The sequence below is a fragment of the Amphiura filiformis genome, chromosome 3 (genome assembly GCF_039555335.1).
Source record: "Amphiura filiformis chromosome 3, Afil_fr2py, whole genome shotgun sequence".
NCBI lineage: Eukaryota > Metazoa > Echinodermata > Ophiuroidea > Amphilepidida > Amphiuridae > Amphiura > Amphiura filiformis.
Window position 1 is genome coordinate 41,107,892 of NC_092630.1, and position 25,185 is coordinate 41,133,076.

General features: G+C 35.4%; 1 protein-coding gene across 8 annotated transcripts in view; it reads left to right on the forward strand.

Moving 5' to 3' along the window:
* The window catches only part of LOC140148521 (membrane-associated guanylate kinase, WW and PDZ domain-containing protein 2-like), a 97,118-nt gene that overhangs the window by 16,040 nt on the left and 55,893 nt on the right, over window positions 1-25,185 (forward strand). For 7 of the 8 annotated variants that reach the window (XR_011858493.1, XM_072170505.1, XM_072170506.1 and 4 more), the window contains exon 3: window positions 11,292-11,408. Coding sequence is in view for 7 of the 8 variants with exons in the window: in XM_072170505.1 (XP_072026606.1) it covers window positions 11,292-11,408 (117 nt within the window). In the remaining variant the exon portion in view is untranslated. Of the gene's footprint in view, window positions 1-11,291; window positions 11,409-15,722; window positions 15,857-25,185 lie in introns of those variants that run through there. The other variant, XM_072170511.1, reaches the window with a different exon arrangement.

Sequence of the window (25,185 nt, forward strand, 5' to 3'; positions counted from 1 at the left end):
AGAAATTGAAGAAGAAAAAAATGTGTTTTTTATATATGCATGTATGCAGACTGCAGCAGAGTTATAATTGGTGTCCATGTCATACTCTATTAATGATTTCAAAATGGATACAGATCCAAAATCATTTCATACAATGTAATATATTAAAAAAATAAAAAAATTGTGTATAGCCCCCCCATGTTGACAATATTTCACAAAAAAAGAGGTGGGATTATAGGGCCTACTTGTCAGTACGTTAATTGCTGCAAGTATGTTACTGGGTATAAACCAACAAAATTTACAATTGCATCAAATAGTATTTTACAGACTACAGAGTGACTTAAAAAACAACACAATTATTTCATCCCTCTCAGGACTGCACCCCACCCATGTGTTCTTATGCCCACCCACCCATAACATGTATATTACCCCCCCCCCTTCCAAAATCTGTCCCTGACCCTCCTACTGTTTTCCGTAGTTGCTACCCCTTCCCCAAGGCGCTCTAATTATCGCACTGACTGTCTGATTCTTTGCATTGGCAAATTAAATTGTGCAGCAAGAAGCCGCGGAAATTAAAATGCAAGATTGTAGCGGGTGGGCCAATCTCTCTGAAGGAAGGAAATTAATAGGGAAGTTGTTGATCTAAACAAGCGAATGTTGCTTCCTCAAGTGTTTTCCACTAACCAATATGCATCAGAATCTATTATTTCAGCTCATGTGGGGGAGCACTGATTTTAAGTGGAAATTATCCCTGCAGTATGTTTTATTGAAAATAGTAATGTGATATGCCTGTCTAGAAATTCAACTCAAATCTGCTTGTAACTTGTTGGGTTTGATTTGCAAATGTGAAAATCTATGCATCAGATACCTGATAATTTAAAGGTCAGATTGAAAATGGGGGAAATCAAAATGATGTGTCTTGATGTAATGTTTTTATTTCATGTGTTTCTTTTTAAAGGTTAGCAACTATTTTAAACTGTTGCGATTTGGTAGTTCATAACATCTTGCCAATGGTAGTGAACTTTGGCAAAAATTGCATTGATCATTTCATAGCGAGTGTGTAGAAGAATTCAAATATCACAGATATACTTTTGTAGGTCCTGTGGTTCTTGAGTTATGTTGTAAAGGGAGCTGAAACAACAACGCTTTTTTAAAATTTATTTCTACATAACTCATTAATGGGGTACTACACCAATTGTATTTTTATCGTTTTTTGCATTTTGTGAAGAAATGAGAAAACAAAATTGGACAAAGTGGTATGCAAAATGAAGGGCAAATCTTCTCGTTCTGTGGTGGCATCGGTATCAATGTAGCTTACATACTTTTCAAGGTAGAAGGCAAAAGAGGTACATGATTGATGTACCGCTTTTTGGCTTCTACCTTGAAAAGTATGTAAGCTACATTGATACCGATGCCACCAATAGATCAAGAAGATTTGCCCCTTCATTTTGCATACCACTTTGTCCAATTTTTTTCCTTATTTTTTCAAAAAATGCAAAAAAACGCAAAAAAAATGCAATGGGTGTAGTACCCCCTTAAAACAACAATAAAGCTAGCCTATATTTTGGCTGCTTCAACCAATAGTACTGTGTTTACCCTTAGCACTACAAAAAAGGGGAATTGTACAAGTACAAACAAGAATGAAATGAGAAGGAATAATAAACAAGTTGCTGATTAATAGGTGTTTATCAAAAATATGCAAAATGTTAACAATTTGAAAAAAAAAATGGAAAAAAAGTTATATGCATAGATATTATATCAAATACTAAAAATGCATGCACAGCTCCTTTGTACATAAATGGATATACACTATACATCATATAAATGGCCAGATATTTAATGCATTAGTACATGTATTATAATGATAACGTTACTGATTTAGAAATCAAAGCAACAAAAATCTTAATTTGCATTAAAAAAAAAGAAGCTCATTGTCTGTCATAAAAACAAAATTGTTTGTCAGAAGACAGATATCACACATGGTATGCTATGGAGTTGATGTTTCTAGATGTGGACCATTAAAAGATCAACTTCAAAGAAATCACAACAAAAGGAAATCAATGACTTTGACTGATTATTTATTGATATGGCTTTTACCGGCATTGAAAAAGATGACTTTAAATAGTCTATCTATATATTGTGTGCAGTGACTCACATATAATTTCTGAAAAAAGGAAACTAAAATTTCAAAGCCTTGGCCTATAAGCTAGTGCTCATAATTAAAGAGGCGATGGCCTTCACATTTGTATAATTTGGCTTAAAAAAATGTCAATTACCATTTTCTAAATTTTAGTGAATTCATAAAATTGATGAAATACAAATACAAGTCAAATTTTTACACATGTATGTATTAAAATCAATACAAATATATGCAGTGGATCTTCTGAAGGTGAATTCATCTGTGTTGAAAGTTAGGATGATAATTATTTTGATTTAGAATTTGACAGAATTTAGCTGTACAGCCTGTGTATTGCAAAGGGGGCTCTTAGCACTGGCTTCGGAGCTGTACTCTGATACCTGTATGATGATTTTCCAACTGTAGGGGAGGGGCACTAAGTTCTCACTAACTAGGTTAATCAGGTAATTAACTAGGTAATGATAGGGATATACATGTACCAGCAATCTCTATTTTTAAATTCATTTTACAATTAATATTATAACCATTAACATAAAGTAAATCAATCAATCAATCAATTATATAGAAATGAACAATGCAAAAATAACAAAAAGTGTAATGGAATTACAAAAGGTTTTTTGTATTAACCTCCTTGTTTAGTACAATTCATCTTCTCTGGTACAATTTACATGTACACTACAAATTTATGATCATATTCATAAATACAAAATGTGTAACATGTACTTTTTGATTATATTGTTGATTTTAAATGTACAATATATGTACCAGTGCTGCATCAAAATATAATAAAATCTGTTATGTAAGCCTATGTGCATTTATGTACAATATACATAGCAAGTTGTAAGATTTCTCCATAATGCTGTCACCTGCGCACATCTTTATTCCCAATTATCTGAGGAAAGATTTTATTCAAGTTGTGTAAATCACTCATTGGAATGTAAACATACTGGATATTATACAGTGATTCACAGAGAGGTGTCAGAGATTGTTATTATATTATTAGCCTTGTAAAATTGCAAACAATATTTGAAATGGCTATTGAAAAGAGATAATAACTGAAATTTGGTGAGAATTTATTGGTGTTTACAGTGGATTGTAAATCTAAGGTTCTGGGAGTAATTTTCTAATTTATAAAAAACAACAAGATAATTGGGCCCATTGAGGAAAAGCTGATCTATAAAATAATAGTACATTGACAATACTTGCTCCTGTTGCATTTGTGCCTGTGATTGAAAAACAAGATTAGCAGATTTTAAAGGATATCAACAGAGCATGAAGTTTTTAAGAGGATTTCATATATAACATGCAGACAAATCTTTATAAAAAATAAATCAATGATACTGTGACTATTTTCTTCAATTTACAATGTTGTTGAAGGCCTATGGGAGGACCAATCAGCTCGATGGTAGAATCATGGAGAGTACCAATTTGCACATTGTATTCATGATATTGATAATAGCAGTGTACATTGTAGTGTTCATTTAGAGCTAGACATTATGGTGTGTGTTTCTCTTCTTTGCTTGGCAAACCATTATTTCATTTCAATGTACCATAATGTTTTGTTAGGCATATCATTATCTTTGTAAGGGTTATTATAACTTATTAGCTCTCTATAATTGATTTCAGTTTTCATGAAAATTCATGAGATAAAATGATACAAAATTGAAAAGCCTGTTGAAAAAACATTACTGTAGTACTTGATGTGGTTGAAGATGAGTCAAGATAAAAGTGAATAATCTCAAAATGTAGCTACTGTAGCCATCATAGCAGAAAACTTCTTGATTATATAGACACTTTCAGCAACAAGAGCTCTGGAAGAGTATCATCACAGAGGTAAGAAAAGTCGTGGAAAAGGTTGTCTGGAGCACAATATTTGTCCGTATAAATTATACATGTTGTTGCAAGTTTCGTAGAGAATTTTGTGTGTTGGATTACCCTTGTGATTTCTCTTTCGCTCTGTTGTCTTCATGTTTTCATGTGAATATTAAAGAGTACACTGGTTGACATTCCCAAATGACATGACACTGGCGCTGAAGATGCAGATATACACATTTCCACAATTTTACTAAGATTTGAATGCAATTATCATTCATTCATTCTAATTTCAACAGAATGTTGTTCTCCATTTGGGTTGTGGTTTGCTTTCCCCATAGAAAATATACAATGTACCTGTGCAATCTGGTGTTATGTTGACCCCGATACCTGTATGATGATCTATTAAAGATATCTCGCTTCGCTCGCACTATTCGAGGTGCGCACGGTTTGCAAACGGGGCTAGTTCTAAGCTAGATAAAAAAATGCCTAGATTGCCCTTCCTTGGTGATTGGTTCCAACCTGCAATTGAAACAGGAAGGGGTCTTACAGCAGTAGGGAAGACCTTATTTTGTGGAACAGATTGAGGGCAAGAGCCAAGTATTCAGTGTAACCCCGAGTGTCACCAGGAATCTGTGGTGTCACTGACCTCGCATACTCCTAGTTGTATTCATCAGCATTCTATTTGAATGAATACATCACTTTAACATATTGCATGTTTCAAATAATGTCAGAAAACAGAGTAGTGAAGCTAGAAGCAATTCAAATAGCCCCCATTTCCATTAACCTGTGACTCCTTGAGTCTGATAAAAAACATGCACAATGGTACAAACTAGGCCCCCTATAGAATACAAAATGTAGTGATCATGATGATATGGCTTTCTAATTTACTTTGATATCCCTTGATACTTGTATTGTGATGGTGAGGATATTTGGACTGATGAACCAAATACTTACTTGACCTACATGTACCCTTCTGTAATTAGCTCCCATATTGACTTTCCTAACCATGCTAACTTCTCAACTTTTCAATGCACTTTAGCATAAAATTGGGTAAAAAAAAAATTACAGGTAAAATCATCTCCAGTGTTGACTGTTGGCGCGAGGAATTTTTTTGGGGGACATTGAGGGGAAAAGTGAATTTTGGGGGGGCAAAATCAACAAATTTTATGCAAAATTACCGCATAAAAAGGTGAAATTTGTATAATTTTGGGGTTTTGCTGGGAGGCAAACAGGGGTGGGGGGGGGGAGAGTTCTGACTGGGGGCATTTCCCCCTCATGTGCCCCATGGCACCACCACTGATCATCTCTCAATATTGCATTGACATGACTATGATGGTGCTGTGTTGCAACAATTTAATTTTGATTAATGAATTTTTGTATAAATAGTCAATTCCCCTTTCTCAAATGTATATTTATTCACACTTGCAGGTATTCGGCACAGAAATGAAAATTCAACTTATTGCTGTGGGATTTGCCCCCTTTAAATGATGTACATTGGAATTTAACAGCCTAATTAATAAGACCTTACATTTTCTAAAGTCTGCTTGTTGGTAAATTACCGTACATTATTTTTCAGTGGCAGTAGGGCCTATGGTACATGTACTTTCATATTGAGCTCCGAATCCGGCTCTCTAAAAGGAAAATACAATCATTTAATTAATTAAGTATTATCACTAATTAGTAATTAGGTTTGGCGTATCTCACTCAATGGAATTATTGTGTACAACATTCCCCTTGTTTTGGACGACATAGTGGCATATCAGTGACATACACTACTATGTCGTGAATATGTGGCATACACCACTATTTTGGTATATCATGGCTGTGTGGCCAATATGGATATGAATTCAACTATTATTCGACATACTGGCGTATCACGTGTCGTATGTCAATTTTGAATGGAGAATAATTTTTCAAAAATTTGACATACTGGCGTATAAGTTTAATGACTAATTACAATTAATTGGTGAATGACAACAATGTATTTTATACATTAAATGTAACTTTAATATTTATATTTTCATATCCATTCAAGAAAAGGGGACATTTCAATCAAGGCAATGTATGACAAACGGTTAAAAGTGGCAAAAACTTCAGCTGCAATTATCTCACAATGACCATTTTCGTGATACGCCACTATGTCTTGCGAGCGACGAATTATAATTGAAGTCCTGGGAAAAACATAGTTGTATAGTTTCCTGTCCATCAAGTAGCCAAAAATATGTGGGTCGATGTTCATCATCAATATATTTTCAAAGAAAACATTGCCCTGTACACATGTTCTTGTATTAGACTGTAGGACTGTAAGGGCTGGTTTCTCAAAGCATGGCTAGTGGTCAGGCTTCCTGAGCCATTCTGCCCATTAGTCCTACATACCGGTGCTTACAATTTCACATTGTACATGTATGTTCACCTAGAAAGATAAAAAAAAATGGATCCACATTGGTAGGGCTAGCCTGCTGACTTAGGAAGCCTGACCACAAGCCAAGCTTCAAGAAATCGGACCTTAGAGTTTTACATGTATGACATAAAATTATAAAGCACTGCAATTAATTAGTGCTTAAACACATTATGTAGAACATCTATAACTGAGAAAAAAGGGTGGGGGAAATAGGCAATTATTAGGTGACTCCTCTTTCTTCTTAGAAATTGTGTAATTTAGTGTAAAACAGTTGCCTGACTTTAGTTCTGTCTATTCTTTCATGTATATCTACTTGCTGATCCTGGAAAGAAACGAACAGGAGTAAATCGTCGAGAGAATTTGGTGCAGTTTTTATGATAAATTGACAAGAAGTATACTCCATGCAGTAGATTTTGTAGTGTCCATAAAAATTATGATATCCAGAAGGTGGATAGGCTGATACTGAAAACCTCACTCTTTTTGCACATTCTCTGAGCCTATCCTTTTTGCATGAAGACTAACAGTACACTTAGTTTTATATTGAACACCAATTTCGAAATTTTGTGCAAATGTTATTATAAAATCATATTCACATCACGTATTGCCTGATGATGGTCAGTTCAACTTGGACATTGAGTTCCAGGCCATCCTCACTTGCAAAATTCAGACCTGTTAAAAATCAATACTTGAGTTATTCATTAATTATATCTGATGTGCTAGTTTGTATTCAGGATGCCTTGTTATTATCCAATATAATAAAGGCAGTGTACGATTGGTTACAGCACTCACTTCAACTGTTCAGCATCACAGCAGCTGAAGGGAGTATCCCATTATGCTTTATGTACCATAATGGAACTGAATGTGCCATAGAAAATGTACACAAAATCCCACACTTCAACTTTCAATTACTCGCTTAAATCAGGAAAGCTTAGACTTTTGTTTGAAAAAAAAGTATTGTGAATCTATCAATAGCTTTCAATACCTAAGCGGCTCTTGTTTATATTTTGTATACATTTGCTAAGGAGCATGCAGATATACTGCAATGCATGATGGGATACTCCTTTCAGCTGCTGTGGTTCAGCATGGATACAGGTAGTTGACCTGAGAAGATTCCCTCCAGTCATTATTGATTCAGGATAATTAGGGGTTTAATACCTCTAGGTGTTAATTTGTCATTAGATAGATAACGAAGGTGTCTATTTCGTAAGCCCTATAATTAGCAGGTGCAGCGATTATATCTTAATTAAGTGACACTGATTGTTTTGCTGTAATTATGTGTACTGGGTGATGAGTTCCGTGGGCAGGTCGGAGAACTCGGGAAGATGAGCATGCACATTCTAGGGATATCCAAAGAAAGACCTATAGGAGCCTAGAGCAGGGCCTAGAGAAAATGGCAAGTGACTGTATCACAGATTGAGGTACATATAAAATCAAATGCCACAGTGAATTACTAAAATACACTGGCTATTATTTTGTGTGTGCTTTCTAGTTATAATCTTAAAATTGTTAAAAAATTTGAAAACAGATTGTAGCTGAAGGCTTTGTATCTAGATACATGTAGACAGATACCTGTAAATGTGTCCCCCCACACCTTTTGGCAAAATTACCTATTTTTTGTTCTTTTCAGCCACTTTTCAACAATTTTGGTTGGGTGTCTGTCCCTCCCCCACATTTCAAGCTGGATTGGCGTTAATGGTTAATATAGCAAGGACAGATAAAGCATGCAATACCATATTTCGTCAAATAAACGCCCCAGGAGGGTGTTACATTTTCCCAGGGGGGGGGGCATTTATTCAAGGTCAATTTTAGAACGATAATTCCTGTTAAAATCATTAGGTAAACTTAAAACTCGCGCTAAAATGACGAACTATGAACTAGAAACACTGACTTCTGGTTCACTTCCGGGTTTCCAATCCAGATTTTCGCCAATTATTGACGCTATTATCGACCATGTGGGCAACACAAGATAGCATGGAAATATCTGCATTTTTGAAACATCTTGGTTGAAAAAAGTGGTGGGGATGTTTATTTGAGGGGGGCGACTATTTGACGAAATACGGTAGCATTATTTTGCTAAAAAAAGTCATTGTCAGGCAGGGCAGGATAAAATGTTTATTTCCTGGGAAGATACCCAACCAGTAGTGTAGAAGTACATACAGTAGTGTAGAAAGACATGTACAGTCTCTCTAAAAAAAACTAAACCGGTATATGTATGTATGATGCAACTGCACCAAGAAAGCTGGCTACGCCCCCTGTACCCAAATTTCACTCCAAGATAACACAGTGTTCAGGCATGGGATTTTCCAGTGGAAACACTGGAACCAGTCTTTTTTGATGTCAAAATTCCCGCAGTTTTATTTATTTTCAGCCCATTTTCAGGTGTTTTCGTCCAATTTTACACGCTTTTCCAGACTTTTTCATAAATGCGTAGTCCCATGCCTGAGTGTTCCATGAATTCTAATTGTATTTCTTACACAGGGAAGCAAAAAATGTCAAAATTCCAAAATGTCCCTACAAATCATGAAATGTCCAGGCTACAAATCCTGAAATTTCCCTGCAATAAGCTTTGCTGTAAAGTGACGGTACATCATGATTCAAATGATATAGTCGTCATACATGTACATGTAGGCTATATCTTTTGTTAATATGGCAAATATTATGCACTGTGCATTTATTTTATTTAAAATTCAGGGTTGTGAGAAAAGTGAAGTAGACCTATTTTTTTCATATTGAGAGCATACCTTTATAGCATGTAATATCTATACTAATAAAATAATAAGCGGTCTCTATCTGTCTGTCTATCTATCTGTCTGTCTATCTGTCTGTCCAGCTATGCGTTCCGCTTGGCGCTCGACGCATCGAGGCGTAAATTTCGGATATGGATAGGTGACGGAAAAGCATGTTCACCGGTGGTTTTCTAAGGGCCCCTCGAGGTCAAAGGTCATCTAGGGGGAAAATACCCCAACTGGATAGCAAAAGCAGCAGCAAGTGGATACAAAGATGTGTAATGGGCAACTCTGGACAAGTGTCATTCAGCTTTTGGCTGTTTGCCCAAATTGAAATGCACTGTAATGTCTACCCAGAATGCATTGCTGCAAAGCTACAGGTGCACTAGTCTTATAAACAATTTAACCCATGGAGAAGAAGATTAATTGTAGATCTGTTTCTTATAGATTTGCAACCTGCATGGCTATTTACATTACAAGTGTAGATGCAAATATAATTATTATCATCATATGACATTGAATTGAACAGGGGAAGTACACATTCCAACAATATTAATCATTTTGATCAAACGATGTTGCTGCTACTGCTATATAAATGTAAATACTGAAAAGATGTGTAGACTCTAAAACAGGATAGGCCTCAGTGTACAGTAGAATCTGTGTACATAATCAAACATGTACTATTGTGTGGGCGCCATCTGTTGTCAACACTTCATCTATATAATGTTATCATTATACATGTAGCATCACAATGATTATATGTAAACATGTAGGTTGGGTGATGAGGTAGCTTTGGTGAGTGGTTGGGTGGGGTTGACCAAAGATGACAAGGGAAACAGTGAAATGTGGAACACACCTGCAATTATCATACTGACTCATTCTATATTAACCTTCATGTGGGGATTCCTAACCAAAAAAATTGATTGGAAAATTTATGTGGTGTGGAATATGTTTACATTGGTAGGGCTTTTTATCAGATTGAAAACCAACATTTAATGCTCCATAGCATGCTTCGTTAGTGAGGTGGTATGGTGTTAACAAACTAGTTGATATTTGGGGATCAGTATACCAACAGGTTAGTCACTTGGTCATTTGGGATTTTAAGGGGTGGTGCAATAATTATGTGTACCCCCTTGTGTGGTGATTTACAGGGGTAAGAGAGAAGATTTTTTGGCATGCTGTGGCCATCGTATTCCAAGGCATTTGAATTGTATCAGAATATTGCATATAAGTTTCCAATATCTGTGGTGATACCCTCTATCCATATCACAGGAATTCCTCCATCATCTGAAGCTGTCCCATATGGCGACAATGTGTTGCCTCTTTTGATCTCCTTGACTATATTCTTTGAGGAAGACTTATTTTAATAATATCATAAGTATGTGTGGCATTGAAATATCTTTCCAATAAGACTTCTCATTAATTTGATAAGTTTGTATGGCTCATCCCTATCAAGCTCCGGTAAAAATAGTCCAGCCAGTAGACTATTAATATGCCATTGCACCTGTTCAGAAAGTTAGCATAAGCCTTAGGGTGATTACAGTGTATTCTATTAGTATTGAACTTCACCTATGACAGACAAACACAGGAGGGTGCAGTCAACCAAGCAGCTAGCAGTCACTGAGATTGCTGCTGTTGTTGTTGAGTTCATGGGCCTGGTGTACCTACAGTACAGTACACAGCAAACTGCCTGTATACATTTGTTTTGGTCAGAAACTTTGAATAGGGAGTTCACTCTCAATGCTTTATGGTTTAGAAAACCTTTTAAGCCTGGGCAGTGGGCATTATTCCATACATCTGAAGTCATATTCAATGTGCCAGGTTTATTCGAGCTTAATTACAGTTTTATATCTACAAATTCTATCCCTATCTTTCTTTGCTTATCAGCAATTCAGCATTGACACCCAATTCTTTAAGTCTACCCTGGTGTAGCTAGAAAGTGGAGAGTGCTTAGAGCACACTTAGCGGTGTAGATGTATGCACTCTGCATCACAATATCAATTTCAACCTAAAGGTGAATGAAACAAACAAGATGTGTTTTACCCCGGTGTTTTAGGTTGACTGACTTCAATCCTCATGATACAGCCGACTTCAAATTACAAAATAATATTGTTACACTCAATTTTGTTTGCGATACAAGTTCATTATTCTAGTTTAACTGTAAATTGTAATTTACAAAGTCATGGGTCATCACTAATTATATTCTGTGGCTCTTCTTCTTTTTCTTTTTTAGGTCAAACACTGAATAAGGATCTTCGTAGATACCTCAACATGCGATTTCAGAAGGGATCAATTGACCATGACCTACAGTCCACAATAAGAGAGAATCTTTATGTACGCACTGTCCCATGTAAGTATAGAAATTATAATTGATTCGCTTTATTCCTTTGATTAGCAACAATTCCATTTGCGGAGTACAATTTCATTGACAGGCTTGTGTGTAAGGAGTGACATGATATGGTGATGAAGGTTTGTATTAATGCGGTGGTCATTATAGGCTTTGTGTCTTTAAGCAGATGCTTTAAGGTGATATCATATGAGAAGAATTTGGGACACAAGAATTGTACATGTCCGAGCTGCATACAATTTTTAAATATTAAAATTTAAAAACTTTAACAGTTTAAAAATTTAACGGTTTAAAATCTGTTAACTAGGCCTCCATATTACTTCAATTCATTATTAGTGAGCCTCAAATTGATTTAATTACAGGTTAAACATTATACAGTTGTGTAGGTTAGAACTGTGATTATTACTTGTTGAGAGAGAAATAATAGACAAATCAATGAATGTGTGCTGAGATGTTGATGCGGCTAATGCAAGGCAGCCTCACAGCCTGTTTACAGTTTTTGAGCAAAAAAGAAACATGTAGATTTTAAACCTGAAAATAATTCATACATTGCAAAGAAAAGCCATAATTTTTGTTATTTTTATATAGCCAAATTATTAATATAAATTAGCATCCACATTCGAGAATACTAGTAAATCCTATGTGACGAGTCATGTTTAAACCCCTAAACCCGATGCAGAGCCATTGGACACTTTCAAGACACTGTGCACATTTTCTAGCTTCTTTCCTGGTTGGGTGCTAGCCCAGGGAGTTCACTCCCATTGTGGCCTGTACACCATCCGCGATAATAAAAACAGGGTAGTTTTTCGTGGGTACACGATACGTGCATATCATGTTTAGGGTGTCAAAAACATAAAAAATTGGAAAAAAGGGTAGCAAAATTGCAATTGCTAATACGCGGAAATGAAATTTGATTATCGCGGATAGTGTACAGGCCACAATGGGAGTGACCACCTCCCCGGGTGCTAGGTTCTTAAGCTTCTTTCCTGGTTGGCTACTTGGTTCTAAGAATGTATTTAGTGGATGTATTACCTCAGATATCTTTATCTTGATTTGAAAGTGAAATTTCAATGCATATGCTATACATATGTGATACACAATAACGCTAAGCAAATGCTTTAATGCCAAATGTGTAAACCTTTTGGCATTTGATGTTCATTTAAAATGTATGGGAAAATTATTTAGGCTTATTTTGCACGTCCAGTAGAAGTGTTAAAGCACATCAAGCCAGAAACTCCCCCATGTGTTGAACTCACATATAAGGCACGGAAGTAATTTTATATAATATAAAGCTTATAGTGGTGATTACATCAGTGAAGATGTGGTGAAATGTTGAAATGTTTCATCTCAGCAGTTGTTGCAGAGGAGGCTATTCCAGTTGAAATCCATACATCATCTATGGACGACATAACCTTAATCTTCTAAATTGTAGATTTCAAATGGAGTCACCCATTCAGGTAACCCTAAATTTGAAATTCACACTTCCTGATTAAGGTTGTGTCTTCCATAGGGTGTGTATGAATTTCAACTGGAACAGCCCAGTGTGTCAGTGGTGAGAAAAACTAGAGAGAAAACTTGTATACAATCTTGTCTTCATGAAATGTCAAGGCATGTTTAACCAATACATTTCATTTTGGGTAGCTTTCTCATCATAGCGTCTCAAAGAAACGAGAATAATGCCCGTTCATACACATCTTTCTCCCATCTAGTTAAACCCGACCAGGCATTATTTTGATAGCTACAATGCTCAGACCAAATGATTGTTTGAATAATACTTTTCTCAGCAGTTAGAGACTTCTTGCCAAAGGTCACCCTTTCACAAGTTCTATTTTAATCCCACCCCAAGTGTTGTCAAGAGTTATTGGCCTGTTTTTTCTCTGTCAATAATGGCGCTGTTTAAACGCACTCATTCCTATTTCAACACTTGGAGAGCACTTTTCTTCAGGAGCGTCTGCATCCCAAACAAGCCCTTTAAAAGCTCAAATAATATTTCTTGTTTTCCTTACCTACATATAACCTCAACACATTACAGTTCTTATTTTATGAAAATAGAATATTGACTCCATAAACATGATAAATGGTAAATTTCTTTTGTGGGAACCCTGTGCCAAGTCTGTGCATAGTGAAGTAGTGACAAACCATCTAGTTTGCATAAACTTTGTGAGGTTTGGACTACTATTGTTTACTCCTCAGGTGTGCAGTGCAGCAGAGAATTTTAGTCTTCCCATCATCCCATGCAACAACAGTACTCATATAATTATGTCCCTGCCTTTGCCAGTTTGCTTTATCCGTACAGTCCAACCTCTCTTTATACCCAGACATGATAGGACCCAACATTGGCCATATAAGTGAAAAATCTGAATTTAGTGAATTATGTAATTCTATATTCAACATCTCTTCCTATACCTTTGTACAGGAGCAAAGCATTGTTAATCGGTGATGAATCCACAGTCCAGCAGCGTATACGCGAATGCAACGTTACGCATACGCGTTACATGTGAGCGCGTAAAATTCATCATGCTTGGAACGTAAACTCTCTTATACCGCTATTATTAATGCTGATATCAACAGAGAAATCACTGTAAAGGTTGAGTGGCAATGATGAACGGATATTCCGAATGAAAAAAATCATGTGAATTAAAAGATCTTTAGCTTGTTTTTGTTGTTGAAAGGGATTCAATCATGTTTCACCATTATTCATCACCGATTAAGAACTCGCGTCCGGCGCATCAAACCACACAGACGACACGGACGCATTGTTGTTAATCGGTGATGAACAACTGTGAAACATGATTGAATCCCTAATTGAATGTCTGAAGTGCTAACATTGAGATAGGTTGGGCAATATAAATCAAAATTGGGTGATCATACTGAAAAATAATATTTGAGCCGGGATTTGAGCACTATTTGCCACATAGTTATGTCCCTCTAAATGCTTCAGTGCATAAAATCAAACTCTATGAGGATCCATCATATGTCCGGAAACAGAGATCCGCATAAAAGAGGTATGAATAAGGGATGGTTGGACTGTACTTTGTGTATGGTTCCAATGATGTTTCCAATGCAGTGACCACCCTATTCACCTGATCCACCCAGAATTAATCCTTCAAAAATGACTATCGGCTGAGGTTAAAATCTATATAGCGAGGCTCGGCCTTCGGCTTCGCTGCTTGGCTTCATTGAACCTCCTCCTCCTACAATAGCCAAAATTCATGCAGAAGTAGAAGCGAAGGATATTAAGGTTCTTTAAAATAGGATGTGGCGTAATCTCAAGCAAAGCTCTCTGGGAAGGCAATGTTTTCTACTGTGGGTGTGCAGTGAACCTGTACACACCTTGTGCCTGCCACACTTGTTTATGTTTGGTCTGCTTTTACAGAGTTGTTTTCAGGGCTACTCCAGAATAATTATTTGTTGTGTGCCATGTTTGGTTGTGTTTTTTGTGTGCGGGTTGTTTTCTTGCCGATTTTGGAGTGTGTTAGGTTTTTGTACAAAAATGTACCTTGTAAACTGATTTGTCCATATTTCATGTTTCCAGGGAAGCAAAAGGTGGAAAAATCAACTTTCAAGATGTTTTGTTCAAACATTTTGAATCTTTACCCGAAGCATACAATTGTTGATTCCTTCCATGTGTTATGATTTTGTTTCTTCATTGTTTGTGCTTCATGTATTTGCAAAAGTATAAAAGCTTCTTAAATGTTATTAAAGATGAGGGAAAACTAAAAAGTCAAGTGGCATGACCAACTTGAAAAGTTTGGTACAAACAACAAGTGAAAGTTTCAGTGATGCAGGTCAGTCATGCATACAGTCATTCACCCACTGTGAGGTAAGGTTGAGGGCTCTCCTGATTGGGTTTAGTCTCAGCCACTAGACCCAGGAAGCCAATCTTAAGCTGTTTTTGGATAATGGATAATGACGCTTTTTGAGCCCTAACAATAACACTGATCCTGTGGTTAGAATGTTTGCTAGAGGACCATACCAGTAAATAAAGTTGACCGGCCATGTACATTGTATGCTGTAAGACTGTCCCCACGTACATGGAGAGCATTTTGGCCAAGAGGAAGCTTATATTTTGCATCTATCATAGACAGTACATGAATCTGGTAGTAGTCCAACAATCAACAGTGCATTTAAAGGATCGTGTGGAACATAAAAGAGTCAAGCAAGTAGGACTAGACTAATGTTTGCGACAAGACCTGCAATATGAACCAACTGGATGCAAACATTATATGACTGAACCTATTGTTTAACCACATCATACCCTCACCACCAGTTGAAACTTGGTCTTTGCATGCACCTCTGTGGCTTCTTGTGTATCTTAACACCAAGATGTGGAAACTTGTAATGTGTACACAGCACATAAAAATGAGTGTCATGTTTATTGAATGACCAGTCTAATATTAACTTTGTGGTACACATTATCAACATGGCTTCTGCAGTGATGTACTATCCAGGTATGTTCTTATTGCCGAGTCTGTCGTCTTCTTGATCTGAATCAGAAACTTGGAGACACAGGGCTTTCATTTCAGAACACATTTCATAAAATCACAAAGTGGCTTTAGCCAATCTGAACTTTGTAGTAAAAGTGGTAACCTGAGTTATTCTGTCATTTACTGTATACAATTAAACTAAGTCATAATGTACGATCTTTTTTCAGAATTTACCTTTATTTTTTTCAAAACCGATTTTTTGGCATATTTGTAATACTTACACATGTTCTAACTTAAATCTATGAGCAAACTGTCAAATTCGTCCTATTTGTAGTAAAGCGGGATGATTTTCTTTTTGGTCCGACATAAAGTCATAATTTTAGATTATGACTTTATGTCGGCCACGATCGCAAACCGTAGTCTCCTACAAAACTAGCAGTTACGCTCCCTCCACATGTGGAGGAGCGTAACCAAACTGGCCGCGTAGGAGACTAACTCTGAGGCCGCACTCGCTGTCCTAATCCAAATAGTGCGAGATGTTTGAGTGATAAATGTGAAGTTTATGATGTTGTTTCTTTGCAAATTCCCAATGTTTTTAGCGTCCAAATGTATTGGGAACTTTCATAATGATTGCATATTATCATTTTAGAAGAAAAAAAGAAAAATCTAAAAATTTAAAAAGATCGTACACTAAGGCTTTAATTAGTACAAGTGTGAAGAGTGTTTGGTCACTCCTGGGGTCTGTTCAAGGAAGTGCCATTTCGTTAATTGACCTGCCATTATTTCCTCTATTGGTTTGTTGCTTGTTGGACTGTGTTTCTCCTATGTAGGCCCCTATATTGTTTGCTTAATTTGCCATAATAATACCGAGTGAACAGGTGTACTTGGTATTGAACACAAATCTCATCATAAGTAATTTGTGTTTATACTTGAGAAGTGATCAAACGTTGTATTCATTGTACATGTAGAGCTTTATTGAAATTACATTTTGTAAAGCCTAATCAAGTTGTGTGTTGGATTGGTATGAAATGCAAATGTGACACATTAATAGCTTTTTGAGTACACGGAGGAAATTAAGTTATTTGAAGTTGCTATTTTAATGAAAATGTTCTCAATAATGATTACATTGATATGTCACTTATTGTATTATCATATTATTTGTTGAATAATCACTGAGGAAGTGAGTTTTCTTAAGCATGGATCAGTAATTCAATGAGTTAGGTTATACAATACAGTCTGAGTATTAACCTATTTATGACGCTATGAAAACTGTCGATGTTTTCGTAACACATTTGTAATGTAGCTGGCAGGTAGACTGAATTCAATGAGTAGCAATATTAGTATCATAAACATTATTATATCGTATTAGCGTAGATGGCAGACATGGATTTGTACAATCAAATTTTAAATTAATTTTAATATAACTTTGAGATCATCACAGTGTGCCCTGAAGTTGGTTGCTATTATAATGCGGCTGTCAGTTGCAGCACTTGCCCCCCGGGACCCGGGGATAGCGAGGACTTAGGCGGGGATGTAATTTTGGAAACAAAATTATTTTTAAAAAAGCGCAGTGATTTATAGTGCGCTACGCACAGGCACAACGCCTAGACGTTGATCCACAAGCCTCAGTACACTTTACATGTAACAGTCCCAGCTGAGTCCCAGCGGGGCAATATTTTCTTTTACATCCCGGGCAACTCCCTGTCCCCTAACCCCGGGGCAACCGCCGGAATTATCACAAAACGTGTATGAATTCTGAGATTCAAATTATAATATCAAAGAACCTGGATTCCCCTGGTAAATGGATAGAACAGAACAGTGTTTCCCCCCGCTTTACGACCCTGCACAGTTGAGAGTATTCTTTTATAATGTCCTGGGTATATCCCCGGCCCTTTCAAGATGCATTACATCCCTGTATATGTCCCAGCAGTGCGGGGACCTAATGAGCTGTTACATCCCAGGCTAAGTCCCCGCTATTGCCGGGGTCCCGGGGCGGGGACTGCAAATGACAGGCGCATAATGCCTTTGAAAACAATTTGTATTTTCCAAGAGAAATCAATTTCGGCCCAGAAGCTCAACATGTTGTTTGAGACTTACCAGTTAGATATGGATAATTGGATGGAGGGAGAAATGTGATTGGATATCCAATTAGAAGAAACGTCATGCAATCAATGGCCAATGAACTTCAACATTGTGAAGGTGATAGAACATGATGACTTCTGGTACTGTTCAATTCAATTCAATTTTATTAAAAAATAACCTTGTGGCCCTAAGGCCAAATTGCGTATTCTTTTACATGGTATAAAACATACAAAATCAATACATGTATAATCAAATTACAACAGGAATAGAAAAACACTTTTTGATAAAATAAATAACACAATTATTGTACAAGAATCAAGCATTATGATTGCCACAACACTTGACAGCTAACTTAATTAAAATTATTCACGCTGCAAAAAAAAAAAACCCAAATTAGAAATCCTCACTCACTTGCTTACATAACTCAAGCACTAAACTTCCTACAAGAAAACGAGCAACATACATAATTGCACTCACAATCATACTCAATGCAGAAACAAATCAAGCACCTAACAAATCACTTCTAAAATATACTCACAGCTAAGCTTCCTCACATAAAAACAGAGATTCATTCCCTAACTTCCCAGCCTCCCTGGTACATGAATATATATTGCACTTTAAGAGCATGCCAAACTTTAAGAAATACACATTAAATAAGCAAATTATATCTTGAAAACAAACCTAAAAAGGTAAAATTTTATATACAACCAATATTACACAAAAGTCAAGCTATCAGGAGAAATTTAGTGAAAGCAACCAGAAAAAAAGTGCCTTTTAGTTATCATTCAAAAGATTCACAAAATAAGGCAACAGGATTTGCTGGAAACAGTTTATTTTTGAAGCTATAAATTGAGAAATATTTATACTTAAGATGTCAACTTAAGATGATACTAGTATATGTATCCTTATAAGATGTCAAATTTTGATTTGCATTTAGATGCTGTATTTATTAACTTGGTTGCAAATCTGGAATCATTTGTATTGATTTATTCTATCACCAAGATGATAGACCTAAAACTTTGAAATTTTACTAAACAGGCTATTTTTGTGGATAAGCAGTTTACAACAGCTCACTTTTTAACCAAGATGCTAATTGTGTGACCCTTAAGGGTATCCGTAGGGAGAACACTTTGTTTTACGGCCAGGTCTGGCCAGATGCATGTTTGTTCGCAGTCTACAGGTGTAACTAGGTTGTTGTATATTCTATAATTTTCCTGGTGTGTTAACTGTGATTACATCTAGACACCAGTTTATTTTTTATTTGAACGGGACCCTAATTTAATGAGAAAAACGCCGAAAAAGAGAGGCCCGGCAAAAGCCGATTTGCAGACAATTTTGTAGCTACAGACAGCTCGTATTCCATATAACAACTACGGAAACCAATCAGTGCCAGAAGTGTTGATTTATATTTCATCCACTTAGGTTTGGCTTAAGGAATCTAAAATGAGCGTTTATTATGCGTTTCGACAGTAGTTTTTTGTGGGACATGAGAGCACCTCAGACCTATCGAATTGCATTCTGAATACGAAGCATGTCTTTCTGATATCAAATAATTTTCATTTTTTGAAAATCACAATATAATACAAATTTTATGACAAATTATAAAAATTTGATATTTTTCAAATTTTTGATATATAACAGTCCTCGAAGTAAATTATATAAATCTAATGACATATTCTTAAAGTGTATGTAGCAGGGAGGAAAAGCCGACGGTCAATTGAAAATTTTGACCTTTCATATTGAAGATATGGATTTTTTTTCCCAAAAAGACCTAATTTTTTTGGTGTTTTGGGAAAAAAATCCATATCTTCAATATGAAAAGGTCAAAATTTTCAATTGATCGTCGGCTTTTCATCCCACCTACATACACTTTAAGTATAAATCACCAGATTTATAAAGTTTACTTCAAGTACTGTTAAATATCAAAAATATCAATTTTAATGATTTGCCATAAAATGTGTATTAAATTGCTAATTTCAAAAATCAAAATTATTTGATATCAGAATGACATTCTTCGTATTCAGAATGCAATTCGATATGTCTGATGTGCTCTAATGTCCCACAATAAATACTGTCCAAACGCTCATACCCCAGCTCTTAACCCACTAAAAGGTAAAACTTTAAGGCTGATCATTTTAATTATAAATGTAGTGTGTGTGTAAAAGTATATTTCTCAAAATGGAGGAGAGCGCCTATGACTATTGTCCGTTCTGTCTACATGGTCTATGATAATTATTTTCTTACCGAAATATATTCACTTAACACAGACCACGGTTGCCAAACAAATGAGGGCAAACCGCGGGTCAAATCATTGAAAAAGTCGCCAATATTTTTTTTTTTATCAACCGTTGGTTTCTATGAGATAAAAACTACCAGAAGTCGCGTAAGCCAATGTTGAGAAGTCATGCAATATTTTTCTTAACCATCAATTGGTGTCTATAGGACAGGAAATTGTCGCGAGGAAAATCTTCAAAACTCATCCTAGTGACCTAGGCCTATTACATCGCAGGTTTGGCAACCCTGCAATATATACAGTTATATAACATCGCACCGCATTGCGAGGTGAACGAACTGAATGTTGACATTGTATTCAGTATTTAAAACAAGAACTGTCTTTAACCAAACAATGCGGTTGGTATAAAACATAGCGTGTGATATCATGATATCAACTTCAAAATCTAAAAACAAAAGTAAAGAAATAATTTAGGCCGAAATAAATAAACAGCGTACAGCAGGTGCTATCTTGTCAATAATGATAAGAGGAACATGAAAAAAACCAGCAGAGAGCATGCACCCCAGTAAAGAGTTAAATAAAGCAAGGAAAAATCATAATGTGCAGAAGGCCTACTTTTCGGATGATATTCACAGAAACAAAAATAAAGAACTAAAGATCTAAAAACAAAAGTAAAGAAAATGAGGGCGAAATAAATAAACAGCGTACAGCATGTGATGACTTGTCAATAACGATAAGAGGAGCATGTACCTCAATAAAGAGTTTAAATAAAACAAGGAAAATCATAATGTGTAGAGGCCTACTTTTCGGATGATATTCACTGAAACAGAAAAAAGAAATAAGTTTAAAGAATTATATATGTTAAGATTAGATAATGAACAATCATACATAAAAATGTGACAGGTGTCTGATGATATTTATACACTTCGAGCAAAAAATAAAGAACTACTTAACACGCGACATAAATAAATAGCCATATTTTATGAACGAACTGAATGTTGACATTGCGGACCAGGATTTGAAACAAGAACTGTTTTCAAAAAGAAAACGCGGTTGGTATAAAAACATAGCGTGTGCTATCATGATATAAACTTCAAAATCTAAAAACACAAGTAAAGAAATAATTTAGGGCTAAATAAATAAACAGCGACAGCAGGTGCTATCTTGTCAATAATGATAAGAGGAACATGAAAAAACCCAGCAGAGAGCATGCACCCCAGTAAAGAGTTAAATAAAGCAAGGCAAAATCATAATGTGCAGGAGGCCTACTTTTCGGATGATATTCACAGAAACAAAAATAAAGAACTACGTTAGTACGTTTAAAAAATTATATAATTTGAAATTAAATAATGCAAAATCATACATAAAAATGTGACATGTGTCTGATGATAATTATACACTTTGACCAAAAATTAAAAAAATACTTAACACGCGACATAAATAAACAGCCATCTATCAAGAATGACAAGAGGAACATGAAAAAAAAAACCAACCTAATATATGAGAGCATGCACCCCAATAAAGAATTGCTTTAAAATAAAACAATGAAAAATCATGACATGTGAAATGTATGTTGATACACTTATAAATAATACTCAAGGGTGAAATAAAAAACACCTTATCTACCGATATTTCCACAGTTAAACATACTCAGTGATCACTTGTACTAAAACAAAAATAAAGAAATACTTCACAAATGATAAGAGGAACACATAAAAAATAAATAAGCGAGCATGTCCCAAAAAAATTAGTAAAAGATAAAATAATGATAAAACGTACAAGAAGGGCAAAATATTTGTCGTAAAAACTTATTAAATGCTCATTTGCTCTAAGATATTTAATGTTTGCAATTTACTCCTAGTTTATCATTTATTTATTATTTATCTAGGCTTATATATCTTTTATTTATTTAGCGTAAGTGACAAACTGTCAGGAGAAAGTGCTCAATTCTTTATTGAAGAGCGTTCTAGTAGTTGTACAGAAAATAACAGTTAAATGTTACATGTTTTTAGTAGTAACTGGCAGTTTCATGCTGCACACGTCCATATAGGATGGCAACAATCATCAGACTGATAAAACAAGTTCATTTTAAAACAAAAAACATTATTGATCAAGAGAATACATAAAATCAATTATTGATTACAACAAATCAGTTCTGTGCTGGAGGTGTTGCCAGGTGAAAAGTTGCTAGGTGATGCTGAATTGTTCCAGTTTGTGCTTATTTCTGTGCCTGCAATTGGAGATGAGTTCGAGCGCTTGTTAAGAGTTAAGTTTCTTTTATTTATTTATCTATTAATTTATCTATTTATCAATTTATTTCAATATCATTATTATTAAGTGCCTATTTATAATGATATTTAAATCTATCAACATTATGCTTACGTCATCCAGGAGTTATTATCCCACTTGACATCGCCATATAAACACAAATTAATAAAGAAATACCCAATGGGTGAAATAAAAAGCATGATCTATCTTTTCAAGAATGAAAAGAGGATATAAAAATATAACAGAGCATGTCCTATAAACATGATAAAGAATTATTTAAAATCGTACAAATGTGAAACATGTAATATGACATATACTTAAGGGATCTGGAATGAGCGTTTTGAGCGTTTCGACAGTATTTTTGTGGAAATGAGAGCACATCAGACATATCGAATTGCATTCTGAATACGAAGAATGTCTTTCTCATATCAAATAATTTTCATTTTTTGAAATTCACGATATAATGCAAATTTTATGACAAATTATTAAAATTTGATATTTTTCAAATTTTTGATATCTAACAGTCCTCGAAGTAAATTTTATAAATCTAATGACATATTCTTAAAGTGTATGTAGCTGGGAGGAAAAGCCGACGATCAATTGAAAATTTTGACCTTTCATATTGAAGATATGGATTTTATTTCCCAAAAAGACCTTTTTTTGGGGAATCCATATCTTCAATACGAAAAAGGTCAAAATTTTCAATTGATCGTCGGCCTTTCCTCCCAGCTACATATACTTAAAGAATGTATCATTAAATTTATAAAATTTACTTCGAGGACTGTTATATATCAAAAATATCAATTTTAATGATTTGTCATAAAATGTGTATTACATTGCTAATTTCAAAAATCAAAATTATTTGATATCAGGACATTCTTAGTATTCAGAATGCAATTCGATATGTCTGATGTGCTCTAATGTCCCACAATAAATACTGTCCAAACGTTCATACCCCAGCCCTTAACATAAAACAAAATAAAACGGTCATGATAATATGACATTAAGGGCGAACACCACTAATGAAGCGTCTTGGTTGAAATGCACGTGAAAATTAATGTCTTTCTTTGCTCAATTTGAGGCCTTTTTGGCTCTCATAGTTGCCTGATGTACCCGTTACATTTTATTAAGAAACAAGGTAGTATAGTTTCTCTCCATTGATTTTGCAATAGCGTCTCCAGGAGGGGGCTCAGAGGGGCTTTCAGATTTATGCGGCGGGGGGGGGGCTTAATGGCTAAAATCGCCAAAAGCCGCCTGATTTTACATATCCCTCTAGCGTTGGTTGTCAGTAGATTGCAGTCACTCCTCATCAAGTGTTGACAAAGACAACAGTGGTTGTTGAAACGTACACAGTAAGTGCATTTTCTTGGATCAGATACTACGAACTCTGGTTTACTAGTTTACTCTACCGATCCTGATGAATTTGTTCAATCAATAACGATATCTGGGGACCAATCACAAGCCAGATTCATTTAAAGATGCATTACATCATCATGACCAATTTTAGTTAGGCCAGAAATTGGCCTAACTCTCCATAGAATCCCGTGTTAAAAAGTTATCCGCAATCCAAAGTCAGTAGTCCACTTGGGAAACTAACAAACAGAGGAGTACGGTGACTGAAAAGATTAGATGTGAAAATCTATCAATTGTGCACAAATAATAATCAGAGTTTTAAGCTTAAATGCAATAGCCAGAAGCACAATTGGCAAGTGGAGGACGGAGAAGTCTAGCTACACCCTGGAAGGGAAAAAACAGTATTTGAAACGAGGAAATGTGCAATATGACTTAATGTAATACATTAGAAAAGGCTTAAAAGGCAACTATTAGGCCCTGTAAATTAGATTGTCTGTGTAAATTTAGCAGGATCCGACTTTTTATGACGACTTTCAAAATGTGTTACATTTCAGAAACACCAAGCTGTTTGTGAGGTGGCGTTAGCTGTATGGGTTATAGGTTGAACTTTTTACAATATTTCTGGAAAAAAATCCTGAAATCGATATATTAATTGTTACAATGGATGTCGTCATCTGACCTTCTGCTTGCAGAAAGGGGAAGTTTTGAAGAACTGAGTAGTATTCCCGGCCCCTGTCTGTACAGAAAGTCAGTGGGGTTATTTACTGGTGTGCACCCTAAAAGGCCCTTGTCATAACCAATGGTGGCGGCATGATTTTTCCCGTGCATGAGGGTTTAGGGAAAATTAAATTATATGTCTAAACTTGAGGTTGCATGTGTAAAACATGGTCTTTTTTTAACGCATGTTTGGGGTATTGAAATGATATTTTTTTGGCTTGCACAATCATGGTAAAGATCCATGTCATACATAAGAGATTATAGCCTTTATAGGACATACAATACTTGGTAGGCCTAATGATAATGCGTAAACTTTGTACCTGTTAGTAGGGATAACCCCTATTGCTACAAAAGATTGTTTTCTGGATAGAACTCATCAACAGAAGTATTTTGGTGGTTAAATGGTCAAAATCGGTCAAAAACTTTCTGAATTATGAATTTTCAAAGTTTCCCATTCTGACCGGTCATTGGAACGAAATAAAATGACAAGGTCCAAAAATAGCAATTGGGAGCAAAATTGGCATAAGCATATATTTACCTTTATATATTTCTTTATTTTAACATATATGCAAACATGAAACAAGCATATTGTGAAAGTATCAAAGGGTTTCTTATGAAATGGCACTTTACTAGTCAATGGCATAAATCATTTTTTCAAACCGAGGCATTGAAATCATGCATTTAGAGAACATTTGCCAAA